The 15,133-nt window shown below is 41.6% G+C and overlaps 1 protein-coding gene across 1 annotated transcript in view; it reads right to left on the bottom strand.

Moving 5' to 3' along the window:
- The window catches only part of cps1 (carbamoyl-phosphate synthase 1, mitochondrial), a 250,918-nt gene that overhangs the window by 38,680 nt on the left and 197,105 nt on the right, over window positions 1-15,133 (bottom strand). The window contains exon 32 of the mRNA XM_060928996.1: window positions 12,990-13,160. Coding sequence (XP_060784979.1) covers window positions 12,990-13,160 — 171 coding nt within the window. The remainder of the gene's footprint in view (window positions 1-12,989; window positions 13,161-15,133) is intronic.

The following is a 15,133-nucleotide window of genomic DNA, read 5'->3' as shown; positions in this document are numbered from 1 at the left end:
CATTTCAGATTATTTTGGCGTTTCGGCTAAAGACAGGCCTCAGGTTTAATTATGTTTTATAGACTGTAATGCTGCTGTGCAAACACGTGTTCCTACAAAAAAAAAACTTATAATAGCTGGACTTTTTTTGTTAAGATTTTAGATTTTTTTGATATCTTTACTGTTTTACAAGTTTTACAGTCTGATTTGTTTTTTTTAATACGTTTCATTTGTTACAGTTCAAATAAAAGTTTGTATTTCATGACAAATGTCATTTGTTCATGATTTCAAGCCAGTGGTCCAGTCCTCCCCATGGGGTGGTTCACACCTCCCTTAGATCGGGAGGAGTGAGCCATAAAATTAACAGGCTTTTTCTCCCATCTGTAGAACTGATGGTTGCACGATTAGTTGTACAACTTGGTTCGTGTTGCAACTACTCTGAATACCTTTCATTTGCATAGGATCATTTTAACTTCAGCCCTTTTATTTTGGCTAGGGGTCCAAAAATAAAAAAAGCGGCTCACTCCTCCCCACTCTCCCCTACTTATCTGTACCGTATGTTGTACTTTTGTTGCAGTGAACCATGGCAAGTAGATCAAGAATAGCTAGATTTATAGCTGCAGAAGCACTGAGACAGATACTTGAGGCCCAAAGTGATGATGAAAATAGCTCAATTGATGGAGATGATAAATTTTTATATTAGCATATTCGCTAGAAATAGCATGTTAGCTAGTATTAGCATCAGTGGTTACGTTTGACTTTTTCATCGTCCGTCATTTTGATGGACAGGGTCGTAAAAATTCCGTCATTGTCCATTATTATCTGTCATTTTATTTTAACTTTTAAATGACAATGTATATAGGCTATAAATGCTATATATTTAATAACTTGTGTTTTCATGGACTCATTTTCATTTAAAAATTAATTCACAGAACAAGCTTGTATTATTTAATCATTTATTTATGTATTTATGATGCAAAAAGATGAACAGAGATTCTGACATTCAGTCACTTGTGAACCCATTTTCCCTCCGCTAAAAACATTGCGGCTGTTGTGCCTTAACGGGCATATGAACAATGTTATTTTACAACGTAGCAAGACAATTGCAGTTCAAATATGAACAGTCCACTACAACGATTTAAGTGACAATCTAATTTGACCTGTTTGCGTGAGCTCAAACCTTCCTTCTGGCCCGCATGGATTTAAATTGGGAGCTCGCTTGTGCATAATCAAAGTCGTCAATGGAGACTGCTGCCGAGGCAATTGTCATTAAATTTTGCGTCTTTGCCTCGGACAGACGACTTCTCATTGACGTTTTAATTTTATTCTGAAGGCTGAACCCGCGCTCTGCTGCGACACTGGAGACTGGAATAACCAGCGCCACTTCAGCCAAAGTTCTGAAGTCGGGAAACATTTCTCCCAGGGAAGTGATCAGAAGCCGGCAAGAGCCTCTGAAAGTTGGATTTCCCGACCCTGCTAGTCCTCTCTTCATAGGGAGGAAATCCTGCAGCATGCGATCTTTCTGCACCAGTGGTGCAGCTGCACCCCGCGGAGCCTGGAACCTGACACGGAAGGTCTTAAATAAAACGAAGTTATGTTTAAATGTTAGTTTGTCTACCCGTGCTCTCATTAAAATGATAGTTTAGCAGATATTCGAGCAGTGATGTTCCTAAGCTTGCTGGGGAAGAATACAATAAATCGACATTTGTTTCATTTTAAAAACAAGAAAACAACTAGCCGAAATGAGCGCTATTGTACAGGCAGGGAAACGACACAAACAACCCAATGCATCTCTTTTTTTAAGAGCAAAAATGACGTGTCTTCTGCAGAGAAGGGAAACATTAATCCATCTCACTGTGCTAGTGGTAGAAAAGTCAGAGCGCGGTCAGGAGCGCGATGGGGGGAACAGCCTTGCGCAGTGGCTACGGTATATACATGAGCAGCCTATGCACTGAACATCAAGACTGCCGCAACGTCGGCTCAGATTGAAAGTGACGGCAGTGAAGACTATGTATACTGTATGTAAGAAAACTCTGCCACAACTTGCCAATAATTTCAATTGTGTGTTTCATTATGTTTTATTATTGTTATTATTAGGCTATTATTGTTATTGGTAATGGTAACGGTAAACATCCGTCAAAATGACCGACGGCCTTCAGATTTTTCCGTCATAGCTAAAAAAAATCCGTCAATGACGGACAATTGTCGGTTAACGCGACCTATGATTAGCATATTAGTTAGTCACTAGTTTTGATGTTACAAAGATCCCATCAAAACTGCAATGGATGTTTTTGCTCATACTTTTCTTTTCATGATACATTTTGTTGAATTAAGTAAATGTTCCAGTAAGACATAACAAAGACTGTCTAGATTACATTATATTATTCTTATACGGTGTCTCTTTACCTTCTTTCTGCATTAAAACTTGTTGTAAACCATACCTAACTAGGGGCGGCACGGTGGTGTAGTGGTTAGCACTGTCGCCTCACAGCAAGAAGGTCCTGGGTTCGAGCCCCGGGGCCGGCGAGGGCCTTTCTGTGCGGAGTTTGCATGTTCTCCCCGTGTCCGCGTGGGTTTCCTCCGGGTGCTCCGGTTTCCCCCACAGTCCAAAGACATGCAGGTTAGGTTAACTGGTGACTCTAAATTGAGCGTAGGTGTGAATGTGAATGGTTGTCTGTGTCTATGTGTCAGCCCTGTGATGACCTGGCGACTTGTCCAGGGTGTACCCCGCCTTTCGCCTGTAGTCAGCTGGGATAGGCTCCAGCTTGCCTGCAACCCTGTAGAAGGATAAAGCGGCTAGAGATAATGAGATGAGATACCTAACTATGTTTATATATTTTATAGCATCTGTCTGGCCACTCGTAAATGACCCCACCTGGTCATATTAGTCGCTAAAATAGCTTGGTCAGTTGAAGGTTAAGGGTCATCGCATGAACTTGCCCAGTCAAAGAAACACAGCGTGCAACACAAAAACACAACCTCTCCATGAACTCAGAAAAGGCTGAGCATGTCGTCACGTTGTGTTTCCCTTCCAAACTACTTTTCCTCCACAAGCTGTAATTTAAAATGTTCGTTGCGCACTTCAGGAAAGCAAAGCAAAGCACACAGTGGGGGTTTGTTAGTCTGAGAAAATCCATGTTCACATGCTTTTTTTTTTTTTTCCCCTGAGCTGGAGAGAAGACAGAGCGCAGAAATACCCAGCACACAACGCTGTCTCTGGGCGCTGGAGTTCTGAAGCTGCTTGGAACGTCTGTTACTGGAAGATGAGATGAGACAGCGTCCGAGAGAAGGATACGGAGAGAAAGTGTAATATATTCACACATTCTGACGTGTTTACAAGCAAGCAAACCCACAGTGGCAGGAGCATTTGTCAAACAGTGCGATGGCTGTCGGTGTGTGTGTGTGTGTTGTCTGGAGGAGACTGGGGTTTTTGTGTTGAAATGAGTTGAAAAAAAATAATAATTGAAAATAAATAAATTCCTTATACATTGTTTATGGAGTTCATTCAAAGTTTGTCATAAATCTTCCAATCTTAGGTATTATTTATAATAAAGATACTACTCTCACAGGGAGGAGGCTTTCATTTGTCTGGCCAAATCTACAATACCAAACTATGAGCTTGCTAAAAGGGAATGCAAGACAGAATTCTGGTCATGGGACAGAAAGACAGAAATAGAGCGAGTTCCGGCAACATTAAACGTATTACATGTAGTCACGGGTGGCACGGTGGTGTAGTGGTTAGCGCTGTCGCCTCACAGCAAGAAGGTCCGGGTTCGAGCCCCGTGGCCGGCGAGGGCCTTTCTGTGCGGAGTTTGCATGTTCTCCGCGTGTCCGCGTGGGTTTCCTCCAGGTGCTCCGGTTTCCCCCACAGTCCAAAGACATGCAGGTTAGGTTAACTGGTGACTCTAAATTGAGCGTAGGTGTGAATGTGAGTGTGAATGGTTGTCTGTGTCTATGTGTCAGCCCTGTGATGACCTGGCGACTTGTCCAGGGTGTACCCCGCCTTTCGCCCGTAGTCAGCTGGGATAGGCTCCAGCTTGCCTGCGACCCTGTAGAACAGGATAAAGCGGCTAGAGATAATGAGATGAGATGAGACATGTAGTCATTCGAACAGAGCTGAACTGGCCACATTTGCACTGGCTTGGTTTCCATGAGGATTCCTGAGGTGGACAAATCAGTTACCATGGTGAGCAGGATTTTGTGTCTGGGCTATTAATTATGCTCTCTGCCATTAATTGGTGGCATAATGTTTCTGGGTTGTCCATCTGTCCATCCATCCATGATTCTCATAATATCTCAAGAGCGAGTGCTTGAAATTTTGTAGGGTCTATAATAAATTATTATACCGTACATACAGGACACTTTTTCGATGGAATAAAAACATGTATTCTCTTCCTTTCTAGTGGGTTTCATTCATTTGGTTCGATAGCATGCAATATTGTTAGCATATCGCTTATCCTACCGTACGTGTATTCAGGGGTTAAATTGGGATTGGTTATGTGGGGGGGCTCTGCCTCGTACCCGCCCCTGCCCCCGCCGCCCTGCCCCAATATACTTTTTGGAAAATAACCCTCTAATTTGATAACCATATCATATTGCACAGAGATATACACCTTATCTGTGTGTTGTAGGCCTATGTGTGTCTTGTAGTGCCCCCCTACACATTATGGCAGTTTGAATGTAGATTGGTTGGCCAATGTAACAGATTGTACAGGTTGTTGTACATTGGTTTGAAGGAAATGATTAGTGGGGGGTCTGGGGGTCCTCCCCCAGAAGTTTTTTATTATCATACATGTTATTTGCTGAATTCTGGTGCATTTTAATAAGTTGTTAGCTGACTTTACAGAGGTAGGTTGAGCAATATCATGTTAAATCTTGTCACATGCCTACAGGTGAAAAATGTGAAGGAGAAATGTTCAGTGAGAAAATTTGAAGGCTTGCACAATCTTAAACCAAAACAGTTGATTTATTTTGGAGGATAAATGTTAAATATGCCAAAACACTGTCAGTCAAATTGTCAATCAAATATATTCATGCAGTGAATGCAACCAAATACAAACAACACTATAACATTGGAAGCATTTATTATTATTGTTATTATTATGTATTCAATTATTTATTTGGCATGTGGTGCTTTTTGTATTGTCTAGAACATACATAAGATGAGCATATTATAGCAGCAAAATAGAAGCACAATCATTTGAATGCAGCAAAACTTTTGCTGCATTCAAATGATTGTGCTTCTATTTTGCTGCTATAATATGCTCATCTTATGTATGTTCTAGACAATACAAAAAGCACCACATGCCAAATAAATAATTGAATACATAATAATAACAATAATAATTACACTAATAATACACTAATAATATTAACAATAAATAATAATTAACTAACATTAAATTAAATATTAACAATAAATAATAAAACACTAATAATATTAAAAATACAGTGAACATAATCATTATCATATTTTTTATTATTAAAAACAAAATATCAAATAATACTGAAGAGGGGAAAAATAATACTGATCTAAACATGTTGTGTTTTTATTTTTAGACAGTATGTGTTTTGCTAAACACATACTGTCTAAAAATAAAAACACAACATATTTAGATCAGTATTATTTTTTCCCCTGGAAATTGAACTCGCCAAATGCACAGACAGTTCGTTCAAGCACCTCTGATGGATTAGGATCGTATGCAGGTAAAAGGGGAGACGGTGTACGGAGAAAATTATAAACAAGTCACAACGCTGAAACACAAGCCCAAAAACCCGCAAACCACGACTTCTGATTTTTTTTTTAAAGCGAGCTCACAAAAAAAGAAACCCCAAAGTCGCTTATAAAAAGCGGAATTGGCAACCACGCAGTGTTCCAGAAACCAGAATCTCTGATCGCAAGTTCTTTTCTAAATAAAAATAAAAAAAAAAAAAGTTCTGTTCTAAATAGCTTTGACAGGTCGTCTTGTTATCAGGAAAACTATGATCTATCTCATAAAAGTCATGGGTTTATTGATTAATAAAACGATATTTAATTATTCAGAACTGAAAATCGTGAAAAGGGTTTGTTGCTTTTGATGTGTGCGTGATCATATGCCATCCGCTCCGAGCTTATGTGCCGGGGCTCAGCCCCGGACAGCCCCGGCCCAATTTAACCCCTGCATGTATTACGCCACTCTACCCAATGGAGAATGAGCGTTGAATATGGTTTACGATATTGCATGGTTGTCAAGACAACATGACGTCACATGTCGCAGATATAAAACATCCATGCTAGTGAGCAACTGAGACAATATGTAAACAAACATGGCTGCCAGGTTTGCTTCTAGAAGAAGAACAACAACAACTTTATTCATCACATGCTTGTGAAATTCCTCTCTGCGTTTAACCCATCTGAAGCAGTGATGAGCACACACACATACCCAGAGTAGTGGGCAGTCATGCTAACAGCGCCCAGGGAGCAGTTGGGAGTTCGGTACCTCGCTCAAGGGCACCTCAGCCCAAGGCCATCCTGTATTAACCTAACCGCATGTCTTTGAACTGTGGGGGAAACCGGAGCACCCGGAGGAAACCCACACAGACACAGCGAGAACATGCAAACTCTACACAGAAAGGCCCCCTCAGACTAACAAGCCCCCACTGTGTGCTTTGCTTTTGTTAAATACAGAAGATTTTGAGAGAATTTTGGCTACCAGGTAGCTCCATTGTGTGTAGGTGTTGATGCTGATTTTAAAAGTAACTAAATAAATTGCACAGGAAAATGAATACTTAAGTATGAGTGAAAAATACTGTGGTGAGCATGCATGGAAGAAGAGTCTGGAGGCAGAAATTTTAGTTTCTTGGTCGTTAACCTGTGCTAGTAGCTCTCGGTTAGCACCTTGCTAACACTACTGATGAATGCTACACCGGCTGGAAGGTGACTGCACTGCCACACTAACAGCATCGAGTCACGAGTAAGCTAGCACTGACCTTTGAGAATGCTGATATTAAGAGAGTGTGTATGTATAATAATAATAATAATAATAATAATATCAGCTGGCTTTTTTTCATGGTCTATCAGATATATTCCATTCAGCTACTCTTCTTCGACTTGTTCAGTATCATGCTAGCTGAATGGAATAGATCTGATATAAGCCAGCCAATATTATTTAATTATTCTATCCACATTCACTGGATATGAGCAATTGCGCACTCTGATTGGCTACTCTACTACTGGGCTATCAGCTCATATACCATGAGTAAAGAAAAGCAAAATGGCAGCGCGTGTTGCTGAACTAACTGTGGATGAAATAAAAACTACTAGAAAACAAAACCCTAAAAAATACAAAAAAAGCAATAAAATATGGAATGAAAGTATTTGATTGTAAGAACATTTTTTTATTTTTCAAGAATTATTATTATTGCAGGGGTGGCACGGTGGTGTAGTGGTTAGCGCTGTCGCCTCACAGCAAGAAGGTCCAGGTTCGAGCCCCGTGGCCGGCGAGGGCCTTTCTGTGCGGAGTTTGCATGTTCTCCCCGTGTCCACGTGGGTTTCCTCCGGGTGATCCGGTTTCCCCCACAGTCCAAAGACATGCAGGTTAGGTTAACTGGTGACTCTAAACTGACCGTAGGTGTGAATGTGAGTGTGAATGGTTGTCTGTGTCTATGTGTCAGCCCTGTGATGACCTGGCGACTTGTCCAGGGTGTGCCCCACCTTTCGCCCGTAGTCAGCTGGGATAGGCTCCAGCTTGCCTGTGACTCTGTAGAACAGGATAAAGTGGCTACAGATAATGAGATGAGATTATTATTGCATTTTTCACAGATTGCTCCTGTCATTTCGCCGGTTTGTTTACATTTTAAGTGGACATGATTTTGTCGGATGTTTTGTATAGAGTTTTTATTTATCGAATTTGCAAGAAATAAAAATAAAAATGCTCTGTTTCTCCAAATCCAGTGAATGTGGATAGAATAAAACAGTTATTCCACTCAATCTTGTTGTACATGGCTTATAGACAACTCGGTGCTATGCGCCTATCAGCTCATGTACGACTCGATTTTGTGGAATAATTGTTAAATATCATTGCTGTATTAGATTTAAACAGGGTCGTGGTCACGTCGCAGTCATAGCTTCCTTCCTGTCTGTCATTTAGAGATGGTAATTACACGTCCATATTCAGGAACTTAAGGCCCATTTAACTGCCTTCTACAAAACTTTTGTCATCAGTCCATTAAAAAAAACAAACACCATCCATCCATTATCTGCAGCGCTTATCCTGTCCTACAGGGTCGCAGGCAAGCTGGAGCCTATCCTAGCTGACTATGGGTGAGAGGCGGGGTACACCCTGGACAAGTCACCAGGTCATTGCAGGGCTGACACATAGAGACAAATAACCATTCACACTTACAGTCAATTTAGAACCACCAGTTAGCCTAACGTGCATGTCTTTGGGGAAAACCAGAGCACCCAGAGAAAACCCACACGTTGCCTCTTTTCCACCAAAGCAGTTCCAGGGCTGGTTCGGGGCCAGTGCTTAGTTTGGAACCGGGTTTTCTGTTTCCACTGACAAAGAACTGGCTCTGGGGCTAGAAAAACCGGTTCCAGGCTAGCACCAACTCTTTGCTGGGCCAGAGGAAAGAACCACTTACGTCAGAGGGGGGGCGGAGTTGTTAAGACCAACAATAGCAAGATCGCGAAAGGTCGCCATTTTTAAATAAGTGACGAGATATCATGGATGCAGTAAAGCAGCAGTCATCCATTATTGTTGTTGCTTCTTCTTCTTCTTCTCGGTGTTGTTGTTGCTTCGATGTTCGCACCAAGGTTTATGCAAACGCAGCGACGTAACTGACGCATACAGTGACGTAATGACGTGGCTCCCCTTAGTACCCCAAGCTATGGAAAGGCAGACTGGTTCTCAGCTGGCTCGCAAGTTGAATGAGTTGTGAACCAGCACCAGCACTGGCCCCGAACCAGCCCTGGAACTGATTTGGTGGAAAAGGGGTAACAGAGAGAAAATGCAAACTCCACACAGAAAGGCCCTCATCAGCCACTGGGCTCAAACCCAAGACCTTCTTGCTGTGAGGCAACAGTGCTAACCACTACACCACCATGCCGCCCACAGCATTATATTCACAGCAAAATATGGTAACTTTTTTAGTTGCAGTACTCAAGATAATGGTATTTAATAAAAATGTCACACTGTATGGGGTATCTTTTGACTCTAAAAAAGCATAGAAAAATTGGCTATGTTAAAGTCTGAATGCAAAATCTTTTATGAGGAAAGAAAAGTCAGTAACGGAGTTACATAAAAAAAAAACATGAACTTTCATTTCTTAAAATTCAAACCAATATTTATCAGAAGCCACACTGCTATAATTGGGTGGTGATGATTTTTAAGTATGGTTTTCAGTACATTTTGCCTTGGATTCCATACTTTAGCAATATCACTGAGCTGACAAATTAAGGCAATCTTAATAATTAATACTAATTATTTTGGCGTCTCTGATGAAGAATTTCCCAAATGGAGGGTTTGCATGGACGTATCCTTGCTACCGCCACATTCTGGTACGGATCCAAATATGTTCAAGGCCTATTTGAAGTGTTTTTTTGTGGAATACAGAACAGTATTTTCAATTTCTATTTTTTTTATTTGTAGTCAGACAAGCTGCTTACCACAACCAGAGCGGAAAAAAAAAAAATTAAGGTAATGTGATTCACCTTGCTGCTCTGACTAGCACTCTACTTGCTCTGAATCCTGAAGGCAGACTGCAATTTGGTTGACAGTACAACGATTTTTACTTGGCGGATTAATCGGTGTACAAAGAAGGACATGTCAGTATGTGGAGAAAAAAAATCAGAGTAAAGATGTAATATAAAGATATATCCTTAAGGAAAAGGCAGCATGCAATTAAACATCTCATTATCTCTAGCCGCTTTATCCTGTTCTACAGGGTCGCAGGCAAGCTGGAGCCTATCCCAGCTGACTACGGGCGAAAGGCGGGGTACACCCTGGACAAGTCGCCAGGTCATCACAGGGCTGACACATAGACACAGACAACCATTCACATTCACACCTACGGTCAATTTAGAGTCACCAGTTAACCTAACCTGCATGTCTTTGGACTGTGGGGGAAACCGGAGCACCCGGAGGAAACCCACGCGGACACGGGGAGAACATACAAACTCCACACAGAAAGGCCCTCACCGGCCACGGGGCTCGAACCCGGACCTTCTTGCTGTGAGGCGACAGCGCTAACCACTACACCACCGTGCCGCCCGTGATTAAACATACAGAGAGAAGATAAAGACGCTAGGCAGACTCTTTCATTTAGCTTTTTGCTGATGGCGCAAACACATCGGAAACTTTGCTAGAAACATACAATTGTTTGTTTCTTTAAGTTTGTCTGTTTTTACTTCCACCGAGGAGGTGATGTTTTTGGTGTGTTTTTTTTTTTTTTGTCTGCCTGATTGCACTACCCAACAGACACAAATTTCATGAAACTTCGTGGAAAGGCGTAGCATGGGCCAAGGAAAAACCCTTTAAAATATGGAGCACATCCGAGTCCCGGGACAGCTCCATATATTTAGTTTCACTTTTGTGAACATTGTGAGATACTGCATTTGGCCTTGGTGGAGGTCTGCAGTACTGACAGTACTAACAGTCCTGACTACATTCATTAGAAATATCCAAATTTAATAACACAGAAATGGTACAGAAATCCAGGTACAGATCCATATAGTGTCATTGTGTTCCATTTCTTCAGGTGACCGGAAATGACATTTTATACCCAGGACCTCAGAACCTTAATAAAGCACTTAGATTGACTGACTGACTCAGAGAGAAGAGTGTGAAGGAAAATAAAAAAAATAAAAATAAAAAAACATAGAACCCCAATTCAGGCAGCACGGTGGTGTAGTGGTTAGCGCTGTTGCCTCAGCAAGAATGTCCAGGTTCGAGCCCCGTGGCCGGCGAGGGCCTTTCTGTGCGGAGTTTGCATGTTCTCCCCGTGTCCACGTGGGTTTCCTCCGGGTGCTCCGGTTTCCCCCACAGTCCAAAGACATGCAGGTTAGGTTAACTGGTGACTCTAAATTGACCGTAGGTGTGAATGTGAGTGTGAATGGTTGTCTGTGTCTATGTGTCAGCCCTGTGATGACCTGGCGACTTGTCCAGGGTGTACCCCACCTTTCGTCCATAGTCAGCTGGGATAGGCTCCAGCTTGCCTGCGACCCTGTAGAACAGGATAAAGTGGCTAGAGATAATGAGATGAGATGAGACAACCCCAATTCAGCCCTGTGATGACCTGGCAACTTGTCCAGGGTGTACCCCGCCTTTCGTCCATAGTCAGCTGGGATAGGCTCCAGCTTGCCTGCGACCCTGTAGAACAGGATAAAGTGGCTAGAGATAATGAGATGAGATGAGACAACCTTAATTCCAAAAAAGCTGGGACACTGTCTCTACTGTAAATAAAAACAGAATGTGATGATTTGCAAATCATGGAAACCCTACATTTCATTGAAAATAGTACAAAGACAACATATCAAATATTGAAACTGAGAAGTGGAAAAGTTCTCTAGAAATTCTTTTTAAAAATCATGGACACCACGTCCTCCAGGCTAAAGAGGAGAGGGACCATCCAGCTTGTTATCAGCGCACAGTTCAAAAGCCAGCATCTGTGATGGTACTGTATGAGGGGGCATTAGTGCACACGACATGGGTAGCTTGTACATCTGGGAAGGCGTCATTAATGCTGAATGATATATACACGTTTCAGAGCAATACATGTTTCAACAAGACAATGCCAAATTGCTTTCTGCACATAGTAAAACTGCATGGCTCTGTAGTAAAAGAGTCCGGGTGCTAAACTGGCCTGCCTGCAGTCCAGACCTGTCTTCCATTTAAAACATTTGGCGCTTTATGAAGCTCAAAATACGACAAAGAAGACCCCAAACTGCTGGGCAACTGAAATTGTATATCAGGCAAGAATGGGATAGCATTTCTCTTTCAAAACAACAGCAACTGGTCTCCTCAGTTCCCAAACATTTACAGAGCGTTGTTAAAAGTAGAGCTGATGGATCACAGTGGTAAACACGCCCCGGTCCCAATTTTTTTTTCAAACGTTTTTGTTGACATCAAATTCAAAATGAGCATATATTTTTCAAAAAACAATAAAAATTTCCTAGTTTCAACATTTGATATGTTGTCTTTGTACTACTTTCAATGAAATATAGGGTTTCCGTGATTTGCAAATCATCGCATTCTGTTTTTATTTACAGTTTACACAGCGTCCCAACTTTTTTGGAATCAGGGTTGTAAAAGGGACTGGTATTTACTGTACATCCTGTAGTTCCATGTGACAAATGTGGTTGTCTATTTCCCAGCTTCCCTGTTTTTCAGCTCCACCTCTCCAAAGGCCTCGAGAATATTCACAGCCATGTTTGCTATTCCTCTCAGCAGCCTAGCCAGGTATTTAAAACTGGGAGAGTGGCAGGAGAAGAGGATTATTCCTACGCGATTGCGTCTTCATCACAGCCATTGTACTTCCACTCTTCTGTAATTATACCAGAAATTACTTTGGGAGAGCAGAGACAGCGCTCAAGCAGCAAGTGCCCTAGACTCCAATTCCAAACCTACTGATACAAGTCAGTGTCTCAACTACTTCTGGTAATTTAACACCTAGCTGGAGACACGTGAAGCCCCCACTGCCCGTGTCATTTAAAGACGAATGGAACGCTGTGAGGCGGTGAAAAGTGTTTGGAGAGTACAAGTTGTTTAATTGAAGAGTGGGGTATCAGTCTCACTTTCACATTATTTACATTATCATTTGTGCAGTTAATAATGGGAATAGTTCTCACACTGAGGATGGTTGAAAAATGGGTGAATGATATTAGGGCTTGAGCAGTAATTGAAGTTCTTTCAAAAGGAGAAGGGCGGTTAAAGGCCTGGCTCATTTAAAGAGGCGTGAAAATGGTAGTGATACTATAAAACTGCCCGTTGTTGGAAATAACACACACACACACACACACACACACCCACCTTAATGCCAACGTAGTCTACAGGAATGATGGGGTTCTCCAGCGTTGGGAGCGAGGACTCGTTTAGCGGTTCTCCCACCATCGCCTGGGTTGCTACGTTAATCAAGTCCACACCGATGGTTTTAGACACAAACGGGAAGGAGCGTGAGGCACGCAGGTTACACTCGATCACCTGAGGAGATCCGAAACTGATTAGACAGCTCATTATTTAATTGTGCATCTTACAGCATCATATTGAGTATTATTTTTTAGTTATTAGCTCATCTGGCCGACAGGAGATGAGTTTATGCCATCATGCGTCGTCTGTTGTCCATCTGGTGTCGTCCACATTTCACGAAAATTGCTTCTACTCACTCAATTCTTCACCGATTTTGATTCTTTCTGGCATGAAGGTAAGGGTACCTAGGGTGCATATAACTTCTACCCAGAGTTGCTTAACTACAATTATTAATAAAGTTATGGACTAATTAAGCCTTAATCAAGTCAAGTCAAGTTTATTTGTATAGCGCTTTTAACAATAAACATTGTCGCAAAGCAGCTTTACAGAATTTGAACGACTTAAAACATGAGCTAATTTTGTCCCTAATCTATCCCCAATGAGCAAACCTGTGGCGACGGTGGCAAGGAAAAACTCCCTCAGACGACATGAGGAAGAAACCTCGAGTGGAACCAGACTCAAAAGGGAACCCATCCTCATTTGGGCAACAACAGACAACATGACTATAACATTAACAGTTTTAACATGAAGGCAGTTTCGTTGATGTTGTAACTCTTCATTGATGGAAACTTGAGTGCAAAACTGTTCATGATAACTGCAGTCCTAAAGTTAGCAAGTCAACTGTAGTCCTCAGCCATAAAAGCATTACTGTAAGAGTCCAGAGCGTCCTCCAGGTGTAACCCTCAACTGTCCTCATGGGGCCGTCCTTCACAGGAGCGATGCGATAAAACTCCGACCAGACACAGGGCACCAGGATGGATCAAGCAGGCCTTAATGAGCCGTTCAACAAAAATCGCTTCTTCTCGGTCAATTCCTCGCCGTTTTGGATTCTTTCTGGCAAATAGGTCAGTATTCCTAGGGTGCATATAGCTTCTGTATGTAGCTATATAGTGTATATAGCTTGCGACATTTATTGCGTAAGGTGCCCCACTTTAGATCGTTCCTTCTGGACTAGACGGGGTTGGAATGAGCTACGCCGTCATTGATGGACTCATTCAGTAAATACTATCAAACTAATTTTAAGTGTGGACCAAGTGCTGGATTCTGAGAATGAGAGATAATTAGCAATGTGAATGGAAGTGGTAAATTATTTCGTAGTGATCGTAGGCACTGTATATGTCGCTGTTATAATTTTATTCACAATTTAACAACAACAAGCTTGCATTTAAAGTCTTAACAAAACAATTCATATGTTTTTAAAGCAGGAAATATATTAATGAGACTGCCAATGACGGCATAGCTCACTCCAGCCCTGTTAGTATAGGTAATCGTATGGGGCCGAGTAAAATTAAGGATTAATTTCACGAGTGAGTTCGAAGTTTTGAAGCGACTTCAAAACTTTGAAATCATGAGTGAAATTGATCCTTAATTTTACAAGGAACCATATGATTACTTGTTTATAATATAAAGGGCCAAATTCATACTTCGGAAGCCATTCAAGTTCACAACATTTGTCATTCACGTTTTCTGAACCAATCAGGGCGCGAGACTATCTTGCACGTTTGAATCAGTTTCTAAAGCGTCTTTCATCATGACACGGCGACACGACGCGAGGATTTTGAAAGTGGTTTACAAAATTTTATTGGAACTTCTTTACAAAAGCATTTTGTTGACAAAATTTGCTAATTTTTGTAACCGTAACCAAGCAACGAACTAGGCAATAGCATTTCAGAAATACGGCCCTGTGTTAAGGAAAAAAGCCCTCCTTGATTGACCAATCAGAATTGAGTAATTTGGCCCTATGTATTATAAGAAATCAAATTTGGCTAGAAGTTCTATGCACCCTAGGGTGCATGAAGGCCCTACCTTCATGCCAGAAAGAATCAAAATCAGAGAAGAATTGAGGAAGAAGAAGCGATTTGTGTGAAAGCTGCTCGTTAGGGCTTAATTACTCCATATCTTCATTATTAACTGCAATTATGCAAATC

This window comes from Neoarius graeffei, chromosome 9 (genome assembly GCF_027579695.1).
Source record: "Neoarius graeffei isolate fNeoGra1 chromosome 9, fNeoGra1.pri, whole genome shotgun sequence".
NCBI lineage: Eukaryota > Metazoa > Chordata > Actinopteri > Siluriformes > Ariidae > Neoarius > Neoarius graeffei.
Note: the sequence above shows the minus strand (reverse complement) of the source record. Positions and strands in the feature narration are given on the sequence as shown.